The sequence below is a fragment of the Hippichthys cyanospilos genome, chromosome 21, assembly GCF_059441005.1.
Source record: "Hippichthys cyanospilos isolate Australia breed blue-spotted pipefish chromosome 21, RoL_Hcya_1.0, whole genome shotgun sequence".
Lineage (NCBI taxonomy): Eukaryota > Metazoa > Chordata > Actinopteri > Syngnathiformes > Syngnathidae > Hippichthys > Hippichthys cyanospilos.
Window position 1 is genome coordinate 10,615,380 of NC_142389.1, and position 17,546 is coordinate 10,632,925.

Genomic DNA, 17,546 nt, shown 5'->3' on the forward strand with positions numbered 1-17,546 from the left:
GACCACAATGCAGACGGTGACATCACCCTCCTGGAGACACTGGTGTTGCGTGATACAAAATAAATAGGTTACAACTGTCGCTGCTGCCATTTCCTCATTATTCCTGACTATTCCTGGTCGGGGGGGATGTCAAACGCGTTTCATCCGGCAGCCTCGGCGGACAGTGTGACGAGCCTCATTCACGTGTGGTCCAAATGCTTTTGCATGAGAATGGGGCCCCCAAACTCTGGCAAAGTGACACTCGGCCGACAAGCCGTCAGCAGGCGGCTGTCATATTAGGCGGCTAAATTCAGGTGACACCCATCCGGCGGCCTCACCCGGGCCGACCTGACACCGCTTCATGTTCCCCGCTGTCTTTTTCTGAGGGGCTTTGTTAGCCAGGTTGGGAGTGGAGAGAGGAGGGGGGGGGGGCTGCTTTTAATCAGCATGACGAACCCTTCCCTGTGTGCGCGCACACACACACTCTACGTGGGAGTGGGCATATGCTGAGGGCAGTGGGCCGGCCTGCGTGCCATCATTAGTCCAAGGCGACGCGGCGAGCTCCTGACACATGTCGACGGGAGTTTTCACTCGACCTCCACAAGGAGCATCCGCATTATGCATAAAAGCGACGGCCTAGCGTTACTGTCACAAGGCGGGAAGAAGACACGTTGAAGAAGAGAGACGGAGGGAATTTATTAGAGGCGAAACGGAGGTCCTCGGTTTACGCCGATACCCATCTACGAAGTTTTCAGGTTGCAAATGCCACGCAACGGACTAGTTTGTCATAAACCCCCTCGACCTCTTTTCTAACCATTATTGACCCAAAGCGGCGGCTCGGTGGTTAGCACATCCGCCTCAAAGTTCAGAATGTCGAGTTCAAACCCAGCTTGCCCCATCCTTCCTATGTGTAGTTTGCATGTTCTTCCAGAGCCCGTGCGGGTTTGCTCCGGAGACTCTGGTTTCCTCACACACTCTAAAAACATACATGGTAGGTGTATTGGACACGCTAAATCAGCTGTTCTTACATGGGGGTACCTGAGGGTACTTGAAGGAACTTCAGTACTCGAGATTTTAAATAAAACAAACAAACATGCAAAAAAAATCCTTTAAAAATAATTATAGAAAGTATTAGTTGTTTCAGGAAAATATAAGTTCATAAAACAAATTTTATGTTCATAAGGTTATTCAAATTCATTATTGCCAGATTCTCCCTCATACATACGAATGGTTGGACCCAACCTGTCATGTGCCACCTCTCGTTACCTGTCAAGTAATGATTTATTTTTGGAACATATCTTTACTCTGATCCCAAAAGAGGACACTTTGAGTTGAATATTTCTCTCTGGACAAATATTTATTTATAATTATTTAAAAAAAAAGTGGACCAATACAAATGAAGTTTGAAAGGGTCTAAAATGTAATAAATCAGACACTGATGGCATATTTTAAGTCCTTTTTTTATGTGGTTAAGGGGTACTTTGCTGGAAAGATATTTCACAGCGGGTACATCACTGAAAAAACTTTGAAAAGTACTGCACAAACTTAACCATAGATGTGATTGCGTGCTTGGTGATATTCATTCATGTGCAGCCAGCCACTGATCATAGTAATGCTTGGTCACGGCAACGGTGACCACGCCCACTTTATTTCACCCACCTCGGCTCACAGGTGCTTCAATCAGTCATTAACGTCATCTTCCGCGACGTCCTTGTCTCGTCGTTTTCCCCTTTGGGACCTCAGCAGGCATGTAAATCGTTTAAATTTGGGCAAATTGGCATTTTCTTTCCTTCTCACAGATAAAAGAGAAGTGTTAAGTCATTATTGGTTGATGCTAATGTATCGCTGTATTGAACGGGAAGTCCCGGAAGCGATTGAACTGAGTCAATGAGAGATGCGCTCGCTTGGCTCTCGTCATCAATTATTCATAGCTGATTTGTCGTTTTAAAAAATACTTTGCAATGAAACGTTTGAGCTGTCAAAGTCCCGCAGCTTCGACGGAACTTATGCTAGCCTGCTATGCTAACCAAGTCACCTTGTTACCACGTGACATGGTCATTGTCGAATCTACTTGACGATGCGTGTGTGAGTGAGCTAATCAGCGGTGTCAAATCAAATGTTACCTTCATAAGATTAATTTGTCGTTTCATGGCCCCTCATGTTACCTATGAAATCAAAAACAACTTTACGATGGAGCAAGGTTGTTAGAAAATCTACCTTCTCTCCTGGAATGAATACAGTGTCATCTTGAGGTGATGCCTTCAGGGGCAGTTCGAAAACAGTACACCGCATGCAAACTACCTCTTTGATATGAAATCCAGATTTTCACTCTTGGTGGATTTATAGCTGGTAGAAACTGTATCTGAATATATTGTGTTTGTAACCCTGCCCATTTAGTATAATGTGACCGTAAACAATGACTGGACCGAATATCTTAATATTTGATATGCAAATAGGTGTTGGATGTTTGCTTTTTTTATTTTGGGTATAGAAAACTGCTTCTCTCTTACTTGTGTACATTATGCTGTGGATCTGTATTTATCACTGTGTGTTGTTGAGGCCAAGCGTCCTCAGTACAATTGCATTTTGATCCATCGTTGGCTCATGTGAAGCAGAACTCACAAAACGATTGATTGTCCTCTAATACGGAATGTGGATTTTTGTGATCTCACCCATACTGATGTGGTCGCAAAGGTCTCCATATAAGAGACCGAGATATACCCTAATTTTGACCAGATTCAAATGAGTATTTATACAGCAGTTGTGACAAAAATTGGATAGTCCAATGTTACTGTTTTCTGCAAAGTTGGTGGCGATGTAAACTGAATTTTTGCTTAAATTGGAACGTTCCATTGCATTGTTTGTGGCTGTGTAATTGTATAGTAGAAACTAATTACATATGTAAGAATTTTTAGCAGTGAAAATGACTATAAAGTACTACAAAAGTATAGAAGTATGTTTGTTTTTTTCCCTCTCCGCCATTGATGTTCCTTTTTTATAGAGCGCTTCTATCATTTTTTTTTTTCTGGTATGATTTCATAAACCCTAAATTAGGTCCCTATCATTATCTGGCATTTGACATCTTTTAATTTACAGCTCTCCACCAGTTACGGCGTAGCTCCCAAAAATGACAGCACGGTGACAGGAGGGCGGCGAGAAGGGAAATGTCTGCATCACATGTGGATGGATTCTTTCTAATCCTCCTGCTGGTGAGCTCCAGCTTCGACTTGTATTGTTATCGTCCAAAGTTGTCTGGCCCCAACTTGTCTTTGTGATTGATCCCGTTTCTCCATCTTTACCTGAAGCGGACCAAGAGAGAAAGACGCGACAGGAGCAGGAAGAAGGAAATGAGGAACCAGGCAACCTTCCCGCCACTTATTGAGGAGCCTTTTGACAATCATAGGGTGTCATCGCGTCTTGATCAGGCCTGTCAACACGCGCACACACCCGACTGTCATATTCCGAGCCGTGTTATTTACGTATGCTTAACAGCAACACATGCAAAGGCGTCAGACTTGTTGGAAAGCCTAAAAAATAAGAAACTAGCTTGCATTCTCTCCAGAGACGCCCACCAAAAAGGAAAAATTGTGGTTTAAAAGCCAGTAGTTGTCAAAATTCAGATACTATTGATCAATGTTTTTTTTTGCTTTTTTTAATATACAGGTGAAGAAATACAAGCTTCAGAGGTTGAATTATACCTTATCAATTCAATCATCTTACAACTACACCCTTGAAAATAAACAAAATGACAAATTCCCCCGTCCCCAGCAAACTCTTAACTGCCACTCACATTTTCCTATCATACATTAATCTTTATCTCTTTATGGTTATCGAATGTGGTTCCCCGCTATCATTCGTGTTTTTGTTTTGAACTCCAACTTCAATTTCACGTTACATGGTCAAATATTCAGACAAATGTACTTGAAGAAATCTAATACATTATAGAGTGTTCCCTTATATTGCATGCAATTATTTTTCTTTTTTTTTTTACCTATTTAAAAAAAAAGAGAAAATAGGTGTTTTTTTTGTCTTCTCTAACGATTAACATGAGCTAGGTAAATTAAGTAGTTCATTAAAAGGTAATTAAAAATAAAGATTAGTGGTATGAAAGGTAGATTTATTTTGTTTATTTGGCGGTGTGACTGAAATAGAAGCAAGAAATATAGAAATGTAAGCTAACCGAACAGCGATGTGACGAGGAAACACTGTACTCTAATAATTTATTATGGCTTTAACAATTGTTCTCCTTGCTAACACGATACCCACAAAACTTTTTTTTTTTGCGGGTAGAAAACGACCTTCCGCCGTTCTGAAGTGCAGTGGAACACTTATGTTGTAACAGGTGATGACACGAGACAAGCTCATAGCACGTTACTAAGGTACCAAAAACAAGATTTTTATTTTTATTTTTTTATGACACATAAGCACTCAACCCACAACCATCGAGATGACTGCCGGTGTCAGCCTATTTTTTTTCCTCAAATATCCTCCCACTCAGACGTCACTTTTTGTCATTTTTCTGTGCGATTATTAAGCGACCAATTAAAACTAAAGAATTCAAAGACTTTAAACGAAAACGCAAACGTTCAGTCGTTTGGCCGATAACGCCATGCTTCTAAGCTCCCTTAGTCTTAACTGCCATTTTCCTTCATCCTCCATGACAAACATAAACGATAATCCTATTATATGTATTTTTGTTTTTGTTTCCTCCCCTCTCCGGTTGCTCATTTTTAAAAAAAAAAATCAATTTTCGGATAGTTCTGCCTCAGTGCTGTATTTTTGTTTTTGCGACATTACTCTGATACTCTTAGGACTTGCGCTAGCTGGTTTAGCATCACAGTCATTGAGTCTGTTACTTCCACAATACTGTAAAATTATTGATACATTTTTTTTTCTATTTAACCATACTATGACAACTCTCATTTACAAGGCATAAATACACTTTTGATGAAATGACAATTGATCAGAGGTCAATATTTTTCTGGCAGGGAAATTAAGGGGTAAAAAAAGATAAAAAGAAATGTTTTTTTTTTCAATCAAACCATCATATTTTGTGGAAGCCCATTTCCACCAGTAAAAAAAAAAAAAAAAAAAATCAAAATAATGAGATAAAATTATATTTTTGTAAGAGCAATCGTGCATATTAGATAAGTTTGCAAGACAGTCATTGCAAAACCTATCAAAATAAGTCATAATCTTACCAGCAGAAGTTTGTAATTGTCGAGACTAGAATTGTATTTAAACAAATGGTCATTTTACAAGAATAGCATCATGATCCATGTTTACAAGATTTTGTTTTAATTCTGTATGTAGTCTTCTTACTAGAATTGTCCCAATCTCACAAGATATAAAATCCTGATCCTAGTAATTAATATTGTAATTTTGTAAGTTAAGAAAACAATCTCATGAGTTTAATAGTGAAATTTTGCCACTGAAGACAAAAACTAAGTCAGAAAAGGGGGTATTCCACAAAATGCATCAGAATCTAAGGCATTTCAAAATGAGTTTTTGAGTGTGTGTGCGTGTGCGTCCTTTAAAGGGAAATCATGAGAAGAAGTTTGTTATTGCAAGACAATAAATCATATAGGAAGATGAACATTGAAGTTTCATTGCAATTACCGATTTGTCAGCTACACTTCCACGTGTAAGTTTTGTAAATGATTTCAGAACTTTTTGGCGCACCCCACCGAAAGGTTTTGTCTTTTCTGGTCAGTTGAGCGGTTTTGTTCCATGCAAAAGCCAACTTTCCATCATAGACGGAAGCTTTGGAAGAGCGTTAAGCTCTAAAGTGCTAAAAAAGAAAAGTCGTACTTGAGCCGCCAGTGTCATAGGAACTTTGGCATGACGGCGACACCTTGGTTTCTCGACTAATACCTGAACTAAATACCCCCCGCTCGTTCCCGATGCGCGGCCTTTAATCGCGGAATAACGGCCTCGGGGGGCGGCTGTGTGGTGGGGCGTAATAAAAAGTGACAATTAAACATCCTCACCTTCGCCTGCGGCGTTGAAGAAAAGTCTACTTGTAATTATTGTGGAAGTGTTTGTTGGAATCTTAGCCGACAAATCCTTGAACCCCCGACGACAGAAAGACGGCGAGAGCCCTTTCATCTCGGGGGGCGAGGCGCCGCCGACGACGCACCTTTCATTGGGAATGTTTTAATGTCTCGTCACGCTCCGCGCGCCCTCCGCTTCCCGCGTAGGCGATGTCGCTCGCATTACGGCGGGTTCAAGCAACTTCTGAAGAACAGCGGTCTAACTTTAATCATCATTTCATTGACTAAAGAGCTTTCTCACCTCTGCTTCCAGAAAGCCAAACATTCACATTAAAAAAAATTTTTTTTTTAAAAAACACCGTTCTCTAAAAATATTGGCGGGCCAGCTGAAAAAACAGACATTGAATAAGTGTATTGTGGCGAGTTTAAAAAATTGCAGTGAGTCTTTTCTCCTGAAGAAATTTCAAATCGTTACGTCGAGAAAGCTCGTCTTAGCTTATATTTTTCTTTGGTTTTCTCAATGTGCCATCTTTCAGTGACAGCGCTGGTCCTATCCTCCATATGGCGGAGTCAGGTACCCTCCTGTCCTGTGGTGAGGACAGCAGGGGGCCCGGGACCTGTCATCACCCATCCAAGCCCCCCCCCCACAGTCAGACCTCAGTATCTTCCCGCTATTTAATTTGGCTTTATACGTGAAGCCTTTCAATCCTCTTAGAGATGTCTGAACATTTTCAGACAACTGCAATGCACTAATTAGCTAATTGATTGAAATACTATTGTTGTCAAGTATGATGATAATTTGAATCCTATGAAGTTTGATTTTGTAAATGACATGTTTTGTCTCCTGATCATGATTTATATCTCACAGGATTGTCATTAATCTCATAAAGTTATGATTTAGCTCCCAAAATGTCTTGCAAGACTAACTTAAACATGTTTCCTTAGCAAGAAGATGCCACAAGATTACAAATGAGCATTACTGTTATCAAAACATACATACAATGAACATATTTCCTTGGCAGTAGGATGCCACAAGATGGTGGCAAAGCACTACTTTTGTCTAATTGAAGCATGATCACTCACTTCAGCTTTGCTAAGCACTGAAGTTCTTCTAGCTCTACTTTAGTCAAGCAGAAGCTAAACTCACTTTAACATAGTTCCTTGACTAAATCACACTACTTTTGTCTCTTGTGTGACAATTCACTTCAATATTGTTCTTTGGCACCAAAATTCCGCAAGATTGTGTCAAAGCACTACTTTTGGTAAAGTGAAGCTCAACTCATTTCAAGATAGTTTCTGATCACTTAGATGCCACAAGATAGCAGCAAAGCCCTTATTTTGTTCAATTGACGGGTGATACCTCACGTCAACATTTTTCATCATAACTAAGATTCTGCTAGCACTACTTTTGGCAAACATAGGTCCTCAGCACTAAGATGCTCCAAGATGGTGGGAAAGTATTACTTTAATCTCACAGGAAGGATATTAGGATATTTTAAACTTAGTTTATTAGCAATAATGAGAAGCTTCAATTTATTTCAGTTCTTTGGCACCAAGACTTCAAAAGGTGAACACAAGAACATGACAAAAAACTGAATGATAGGTTCAAAAAGTGACCCTGCAGTTGGATTTTTGAAATATGCACTCAGTTGTTAACAAGATTTTTAATCACATCATTTAATGATAACAATTTTAATAGCATGCTAGAAACAAGTGAAATATATATATATATATATATATATATATATATATATATATATATATATATATTGCATTGCGATGTTCATAAAACATAAACGCTGCAAATGGCTTCCTCTGGTCCACTCCCCACCAAAATCTGAAGATTAATGAGTCACTCTTCGGCTTATAATTCAGAGTTCATCCTCACATACATCATATTTTCAAGCACATAGATTATGAGAGAGAGAACATTCATCATGTGATGCGCAAACACACACACACATTGGGGGCCTCCTTCACATCCAGTCATTGTAATGTTATTCACAGGCGTCTCCCGCCGAGCGTTAAAGTGCTGTTTGTGCAAACAGAGCAGAGATAATAGTGGGACAAAAGTGCACATTCCGCTCGCATGATCGTCATTCATCACAATCATCAAAGCGTGACACTTTCATGAGATTTTTGGGGCGCGTGTTCACTCGGTCCAAGTGCCATGTTTCGGTTGGCGCTGGTGCCCGAATGCCATACATATAGCGCCCTCCAAAATGTCAAGAGTTTAGCTTCAGCGCAAAATCGAAGGTAGACTGTAACTTCAAAGTGACTGGAGCTGTGTGTCGGATAGTTGTCGTAATTTGGGCAATAATAAACTTGAAAAGGTGAAATCGGCCATCATTGTGTTTTGTATAACCTGACAAACTCATGTTGTGGGTGAGAAGGAAAGTTCCTTAAGAATACGAGCTAGAGACCGGACGTCCGTGGCTGTTAGCAACCAGTGCCTGTTACAGATGGCGGCAGTTCGTGTTCGCTGAGGTTCTTAGGGCATTACTTTCAATCAAAGAACTGACCAGACTGAACCAACATCATAGTTCGTCCTTGTTCACACATAGGAATATTACTAAACTTCAAGATTAGATTTTGAAAACGATTGATCTGTCAACCACATAAGCAGAGTTTTGACATACAGATGTGCATTTTTATATTGACTGTGTTCTTACTTAAAGTAATTACTGTAAAGGGACGAGTTAAGTGGACGTCCATTAGCTAAATATCTGTTGCAGCTAACACAGCTTGTGTTTGCTTTGGTTGCTATGTTATTATTTTCAATAGAAGAAGCAAGCAGACTGAACCAACGTCCGAGTCCATCCTTTCTCGGTCACAGGAATATGACGAAAACGAGGAGAATCATGTAAACGTTGGGATCTCCAGCTGATTCATTTAAGAGTGGCACAGGATAGACACACCTTTGGCTCATTTATTAATTGCGGTCTTTTGGCATAAATAAATAATCACAAACGGTGAAACAAGAATGCTGCGCAACTTCAGGGATTCATGGCAAATTGAACGTGAGCAGCAAGAAAAAGAAAAACAACTGCTTCAAGCACATTCACCGTTACATTGGCGCTGCGTTCACCGACCGCTCGCAATATAGGAAACCCGATGCACACTTAATGCATGCATCTTTTACACGGTAACACCGCAAATATCAGAAATTGAACGTAAAATCAAGCCAATATTTGTAACCCAAAACATTTGTAAACAGAGGTAAAAGTCTCCAATTGAAAGCTGAAGTGAGCGCTCCAAAGTAGCGAAAAGGGACAGTCCTTTAACGAAACGAGCGTAAACGTGCAAAATCGGGCGAGCGCTCCGTTGGATTAGCGAACGCAAACAACACTTCATCAACTTTCCAACAATTGGCTCCGACAGCCGATAGCCTCTTAAACATTACGGCTGCCTCTCAAAATGATCGACTGCATTATATCCTAATCCGCCCGACGACGCCTGATAAGAAAGGTTGGAAATGGAGCGCCGATGCTGATACGACCTCGCCTTTGCGTAAATTGCTCTTTTCAGACGTCCGATTACTTGATGGCGGCAGATTGAATTCTCTCCAAATTGGCACGGCCGTGGCACGCGCACGCATGCGCGCACGCCACTTCAAATGAGCTTTGCAAAGAGTCGGCGTTGGCTTATGCTAATCCGCTCCATTTAACTCTCGTCACTTCTTTTAGCGGCGTCCATCGGGGGCTGGCGTCATGTCACTCTCGCCATCAGGCTGCACTTAATTAGTGAATCATGGCAGGGACAAACTGATGGCATGGCGTGCCCCCCCCCCCCCCCCCCCGCCCCCAATTTTCCAATTGGACAACAGTAGGCACAAGTAGCCTACATTGCTAAAATGGCATCCCAGCTACATTTTCTGGATAAGAAAAAAAAAGTGATTTTGCATGAAATACTTGAAATTTTATTTCATGAACATTATTCACGAAAATTAAATTGAGTTTGAACATTCCTTTAGCACTTGAAAATATTTGAAAAAATATATACTTTAAGGAAGTACCTGGGCTGGAAAATTGGGACTCTTAAAAATTTTAAATTACATCTTTGAGATTGAATGATTTAGGATTAACTAGTTGTATGTTATGAGAGTGATGGAATTAATTTTGCAAAATTTTAATTTTAGTAGCCTACATAACTGAGTTGGCTTTCCGTATCTTCTGTATCCAAAAATGGGGAAAACAGTTTAAAAAAAAAAGAAAAAGTAATTTTGCAGGAGAAAAGTAGATATTTTATGAAAAAAAAAGTTAGAATTCAAGGGTAATAAACGCATGTTATAGGAAAAATTTTAATTTTACAAGACTGAAGTTGTCATTTTAATTTTCAAACATTGCTCTAATGCATGCTCTGTATCTGGAAAAATACCCCCCCCCCACCCTTAAAAAATTATGAGAAAAATTAACAAAGTTATTGGTTAAAATCATGATTTTTACAGAATAGTAAATTATACATTTTAGATAATATTCTTCCACATTTTAAAAGCAATATTTGTACTGTACTTGAAAAAACATTGTACAAATCTGGTAAAAAAAAAAAATAATAATAAAAAATCAGGTGCTTTGTAGTTTTTATTTAACAGTATTAATGTATTAACTTTGTCAGACATTCTTTGGAAGAGAACAGCCAATACTGCGAGGCGCCGGACGGCGCGGCCTCGATCCCGGCGAGACGAGCGATCCCTCGCCTCTCGTTTCCCTCCCGTCTGTCAGCTGTCAGAGGAAGGCGGCTGATACAGAGACCTGTCACTTCTCGTCAGCCTGCGCCACTGAGGCCTTTTGCAGCTGCCTTTCTCCAGGCTACAGGAAGTGTGAGTTTCTGTGTGCGTGCGTGCGTGTGTTTGTGTGTGCTTCCTGTTGACGGGAGGGAAATAAAAGCCAGTAGGAGGATGAGGAAGGCCAACACTTGAATAAGTGCGCTCAGGAATCTCTAGCAGCCTCTGTTGGTCGTCTGTGGGAACTGCAACGCTAAACTAATTCATAATTAACTTATTTTTAATCATGAAAAGTAACAAACTGCAGTTGCGTGTTTTTTGACTAAGTGAACCTTCGGGTTTTGGGGCTCCATATAGAAAAATGAAGGTCAAAGTTTGTTTTCAATTTTATAATACTTATGGTGGCTGTTTTGTTATATTTTTATCCTTCACTCAAAAGATTCCTCTATGAATATTCAAATTACAATGTAATATCTACTGAAAAGCTAAACATTGCTTATAAAGCAATTGAAATATAAAGCAAGCTTATAAAACGCCACTTTGTCTATAAATTTAAAAACACATGACTTACTGTCGAGTGACAACTACAAATTGACATTACATGTGCCGAAGCCTCAGATGGCAACCAATCACAGCTGAGTCTGTGAATGTCACATGACCAACAAGTCAAATCAAATTTTATTTGTCTAGCCCTAAATCACCGAAGTCTCAAAGGGCTTCACAGATGAAAAGAGGTCATGTGGAGACCTCCTTCGAAAAAAGTGAGCTGTGATTAGTCAATACCCAAGCCTGAGGTGAGGTGATGTTGTTTTCAGCCAAATATATATTGTAAAGTTTTTAATTGGACATATAATAATAAGATAATAAAAATAAATAAAATTGGTTATCACGTTCATTATAGTTTTAAGGCTAGTATAAAACACAATTTCCTGTGGGAACTTTCAATGTTTACAGTCTATACAGAAGAAAAGTTGAAGTTGGGAATTATGATTTACCCAACTTTATTATTTATTTATAAATATTCCTAAACCACTCGAATAGAGTAAACTAAGTGGTCCTCAATCTTTTTTTCCAATGATGTGCCCGCAGTGTTTTTTTTTCCTTGTTATTTAACCAAGTACCCCTAGCAATACGTAGTTTCATGTTCCTGTTAGTTTGCTTTTAATTTGAAAATGTACATTTCATGTCAAGTCATTAAAAAAATAAACATTAAAATTGATTTGCTGATAGATACGGAAACTTTAATTACACATTGACGACACCAGATGGTGCAGTGGTGCTCTCGTTGTCAAAGTATGCATTTGTTTTTCTAAATCAAATGAATGATTAACCCCTAGAGGAAATTTTCACCTAACTCAGGCTTTTGGATGTTTTTGATGTGTGATATCAAAGAAAAAGCAAACCAAAAATAAAAAACAGTAGGAGACTAAAATATTGCATACATTGTCAAAACATGATGCCTACTTTCCATTTGCCACGCTGCCGTCCCTTCTAAATGCTTGCAAAGGGAAGGTCGAGAGGTACAATCTATAGGTGGCAAATTTAGCCCATGTCAGGCTCATTTACTGCCATTCAAAATTAGAATAGTGTCCATTTTGGACATATTGAAAACCTGGTGTTTTTTCATATTTCCTCAGTTTTTGCAAGAACCGTTTCAATGGCAACTCACAAATGGGGAGCAATTGAAATTTTTGTGTTGACACCCCAATACCACCGGGCAACTTATGACATTTGCAAGCCTTTCAGTGACTTTGATGATTGGCCTGGACCCCCATAATGCAAAAGTCTGAAAATCATAATACTCTAATTATGACATAATAATTATTCATACTTCAATGTCATAAATATATTAATGTACAGTGTAGTTTTGCTATTATTAAATTTTTGTACATGTTTCATACAATGTTTTTTCCCCCCCACAAAAAAACTAAAAACAAAATTAATGTTTATAAGTAAGGATAGGGCTGATGCCACATTTTGAGGGATTGAAAGTTAAATATGTATTTATTTTTGACAATGTTATGAGCCTTTCAAAGTCAGCCCGAATTGGACGATGATAAGGCCAGGCTAGTGAAAAATCCCCAGACATCCGGTGTTTCATATGATTTTGAAAAAAATGTGTTTTATACCTTTAGATTAAAATATTGTAGATATGTGTGTGAATGTTCCAGATCAATTTACATTTAGTATTTGTTCACTTATTTGTTTTCAGCATCAAATGATGGATTGACATTTTCTTTTCGTTCTTTTTTTTTTTAATTTCAGGCACATTGATGCATGTCAAGCATTTTTTTCTCAGATTCAGAACAAGCTGTAACCTGTAAAAAACATTAAAAGTAAAGCCAACTTTTTCTGAAATTTTATTTAAATTGCTTTTTTTTTCTTTTGTTAATGTTAAAAAGGATATCTTTTTAGGTATAGTTATACAATTTTCATAAATAATGATCTAATTTATATTCACCGCAGCGAAATGTTTTCTCTTTGCAAAAACTAATTGAGAAGCACTGCCCTACGGCATGCCAAATATGATATTACGTTTTAACGTTTAAAGTAGTATTGTATTACTTATATACTAACTAGCAAAGAGCTGACTAAACTAGCTTTACCCGTCTACGTGTTGAAAAGTGTGCAGTCGAACAGTTAAAGCAAAGAGATGAGCTTGATTGCTGATAAGCAACATTTTGCAGTGCATTGTGTAGCTGTGTTGCCCGCACATTAGAGAAGCTCTTGGCCTACATAGAAGTTCCCGCGGGAAGACTCTGAAATCCTTTGATAGGCTTGGAGCGGGCGTTTTGTCATGTTTTATATCGTTCAACTAATACAACACACGAGAGGCGCCCGCGCTCCCTCTGGACGCCGGGGATGCTCCGCTTTCGCAATTGCCCAAACGTGCTCGCATTTGGAAAGTTTGCACTCGTAGATTGCGGCCCTTTTTGCGGTAGGTGTGTTTGAAAAATTCGCTTTTCGTTTTTGGAGCCGTAGGTGTAATAACTTGTATTTTATTCTGTAGAATAACTTGTATTTTATTGTGTAGTAGCTAAAGTATGTGTATTACCAATATGTAAAATTGTCTTTGATTAAGTTGTAATCTGTAAATTGTAGTTATTGCCCCCCCTCCCCAAAAAAGACCAAAAACAGCCCCCCCCCCCCCCCCCCGAAAAAAAAATGCTCATGTATAGAAAGGCGCCCCACCAAAAAAAAAAAAAACTTTTTCTCCCGCAAACGCAACCATGTATAATAACCCCCCCACCACCCCAGAAAAACATTTTATAAGTGCTCGATGAGACAATATGGTGGAAGCTAAGCATCCGTTTGACTTTGTCCTCCAGATGTCCGCGTGAACTCCAGTTGCTCCTCCAATGCTGTCACCTGGCATCATCGCTCTTTCCTCACGCAAACAATTAGGTAATGTAATATTGATTTTTTTTTTCCTCTCCCTTCCCTTTTAGATTCAAATTGATGCTTTGCTTCGACACATTTCACAAAAGGTATTACCATGTACAGTAGGGCATTAAAAAAAAGAACGACCGCATATGATAAGGCTATCTCTCACAATAGACAATTAGACTTTTTTTTTCCAAAAACGATCATGTATAGGAAGCCGCCCCACACACACATACACAAAAAACAACCATATATGTAAGGCAACTTTTTTTTTTGCTAAAAAATGACATGTTTTGTAAGACGTTTCTTCTGCAAAAAAACAATCATGTATAGTAAGGCCTGTCAAAAAAAACATTTATAGAATTATATTTTCTACAAAAAATGATCATGTGAGTCATTTTTTTTATGTAAGACGTGTTTTTGCTAAAAATAGTCATTTGTAGCAAGAGGTTGGGGTTATTCTTCCTTTTTTAAAGCAAAAACGAACTTAGGCATTTTTTCAGCATAAAAGACTAGTTCCAGTTAGTTTGCTATTGCTATTTTTGCGAGGAAAAAAAAAATAAATAAAAACAAACCTGTAAGGCATTTTATCAGGTTTTTTTTTTTTTTAATGACTATTCATAGAGGGTGTTTTTTCTGCAAAAACGGGCATGTATTGTAAGGTGCTTTTTTTCCCCCTTGTTTTTTATTTTCTATCTGCAACAAAGATCATGACAACCATTCAAAAAATGACCATAGTAAGGCATTTTTTTCGGCAAAAAAACAACTGAGGCTGGGGTTTTTTTGCAAAAATGACCATATACAAAGTAAGCCGTTTTTTGGGGGCAAAACCTGACTTCTTATTTTGTTTGAAAAAATACAACCATATATTGAGGGTTTTTTTCAGCAAAAACTGACCATGTAGTAAGGTGTGGGTTTTTTTTCTAAAAAAGACCAGTAAGGTAACAAACATCAGCAAAAAATGACCATGTATAAAAGGGTGTTTTTTTGTAAAATGCAGCCCTATAAATTGTAAGGTTTTTTTTTTTTTTTTCAGCAAAATAAACCATATATAGTAAGGTGTTTTTTTTCTGCAAGAACTGTGCATGTGTATGGTAAGGTGTTTTTTTTTTTTTTTCCCAAAAAAATTACCTTGTCAGTCTACCAGTCCAGTCACTTCATTCTCTCTCAGCACACTTGCTCAACTCTTCTGCTAACCAAGACTAAATACCAACAGCTGCTCCTAATTACCTGCTCTGTATGTAACCAGTCTCTCCTTCCCAGAACTGGCCAGATTGTCTTGATGCATAACGCCAAGCTTTCCAGCACTCTTCCTCGGCTGCGTACCCGTGTCCTGATCCAACCTGTACGGACCATTCGCCAGGCCGCCAACTAGCCTTGCCTGCCGGTATTGTGACCCAGCCTGCACCCGACCAATTTTGTCTGCCTGTGTACTGATCCGTACCTGACCACTCCCGGTCAACTCTTGCTTACCCGTGTATCGACCTCGCCTGGCCCTGATGGCTCACAACAGCAGCTCACCTCATTCAACCTTTGAGCCAGCAAGTATTGGATAATAAATAAAGAGACTCTAACTCAAACATAGCTGTGTCTATGTGTGCTCCTGTGTCCTTCCTGTGACAGTCTATAGTAAGGCTTTTTTTTTCGCAAATTAACAGTCTATAGTAAGGCTTTTTTGGGAAAAAAAAAATGACAGCCTATAGTAAGGCTATTTTTTTTTCTTTTTGAAAAAACGACAGTCTATAGTAAGGCTTTTTTTTCTCGCAGCAAATGACCATGGCTTTTTTTTTTTTTGTAAAAGACAACCATGTATAGTCAGGCTTTATTTTGCAAAAAATGACCCTGAATAGAAACAAGTTGGGTTTTTTTCCGATAAAAACGACCATGTATAGTAAGGTATTTTTTATTTGAAAATTAAGGTTTTTTTTTTCACAAAAGTGACACTATATAGAAAAGTTTATTTCTCGGCCAAAAAAACATGTATAATAAGGCTTTTTTCCGTAAAAAAAAAAAAAGTATATTGTAAGGCTTTTTATTTATTTTTTTTGCAAAAAACGACCATGTATAGTAAGGCTTTTTTATTTGCAAAAGATGACTATGTATAGTACGGCTATTTTTTTTTTTTCACAAAAACTGACAAAATATAGTAAAGCTTTTTTTCTACAAAAAACGACCATGTATAGTAAGGCTTTTTTTTTTGCTAAAAAAGACCACGTATAGAAAGGTTTTGTTTTCGTTTTAATCCAAAAAAGACCATGAATAGTAAAGAAAATCCTGCAAAAAAAGACCCTTTAATGCAAAAAAGCACCATGATTTTCCACAAAAAAACAACCATGTGTTTAAATTTTTTTTTAATGTATTGTAAGTAGATTTTTCTGCAAAAAATGACCAAGTAAAAAAGTAAGGTAAGAAATGGCAATGTAATGTTTTTTTTAACCGACTTTTTTTAAACTTTTTTTTTTCAAGAAATTACAATTTAAAGCACAGGTGTCAAACTCAAGGCCCGGGGGCCAGATCCGGCCCACCACATCATCTTACCCGGCCCGTGAAATGCCCATTCCAATTCAAGTTTCCGGTCAAATTTGTAAATCAATTTGAAATTGTTTGGGGGAAAAAGCAAGCGAATTTTTCCCTCACCCTCTCTCTGATTTCAAAACTAGTTGGAAGTGTGACAAAGACATCCAAAATGTATTTTATCACAGTAATCCTGGCCCTCTGACAGAAACTAACTGCAACGTGGCCCTCGATAAGAATGACCTTGACACTCCTGATGTAAGGCATTTATTCGCAGTAAATGACCGCTGTTGTGTTTTGTTTTGTTTTTTGCAAAAAACAATGTATAATAAGGATTTTTTTCACAAGAAATGACAGCCTATAGTAAGGTTGTTGTTTTGTTTGTTTTTTCTCCAAAAACTATGTATACTGTATATATGTATGTATATATGTATAGTGAGGAGATTTTACTGCAAAATCAGCCATCATTCGCTTACTTTAGTAAGGCATTTTTCCAGTAAAAAAAAAAAAAAAAGGTGAGGTGTTTTTATACACAAAAAATGACTGTGTAATGTAAAAATGTAAAAAAAAAAAACGACTGTGTGTTGTAGGGCTGTAAATTGTCTTTGTATGCAAAGCAAAGAAAAACGTATGAAGTTACTTGGAACTTTATCAAAATGTTTGAATGAGAATAGACAAGTTAGGTTGATACATGCTTGAATTTGGAAGTGGACAGCTGATCGTTTTGACACACCATCTGCTTTATACAAACTGTGAATACTGTACTTGAATCTGCTCAAAATATAGAATGAAATTTGAAGTTGCAAACCGTTTTCAAGGCGTGTCTTGGCTGTGTTTCTTCGTCTACATGGACAACTAAAGTGGTGAGGGTGCCCTCCAGTGGACTACATGGGCAACAACACCTACTGAGAAACTGCAGGTCAGGTCTTGATTTTGCAGATAGCGTGGCAACT

At 38.3% G+C, this 17,546-nt stretch overlaps 1 protein-coding gene across 2 annotated transcripts; it reads left to right on the plus strand.

Annotated features, from left to right (window-relative positions):
- The first annotated feature begins 1,603 nt into the window (after window positions 1-1,603).
- LOC148406580 (uncharacterized) lies at window positions 1,604-15,782 on the plus strand. 2 transcript variants are annotated; one of them, XM_088405309.1, is made up of 6 exons: window positions 1,604-1,725; window positions 3,076-3,188; window positions 3,285-3,406; window positions 10,589-10,791; window positions 14,025-14,100; window positions 15,329-15,782. In XM_088405309.1, exons 2-6 carry the CDS (start codon window positions 3,144-3,146, stop codon window positions 15,360-15,362), a joined length of 480 nt encoding a protein of 159 aa, XP_088261435.1. In that variant the 5' UTR covers window positions 1,604-1,725; window positions 3,076-3,143; the 3' UTR covers window positions 15,363-15,782. The 2 variants fall into 2 exon arrangements, with proteins under 2 accessions (XP_088261435.1, XP_088261434.1); XM_088405308.1 differs by having other exon boundaries at window positions 15,343-15,782.
- The last annotated feature ends 1,764 nt before the right edge of the window (window positions 15,783-17,546 follow it).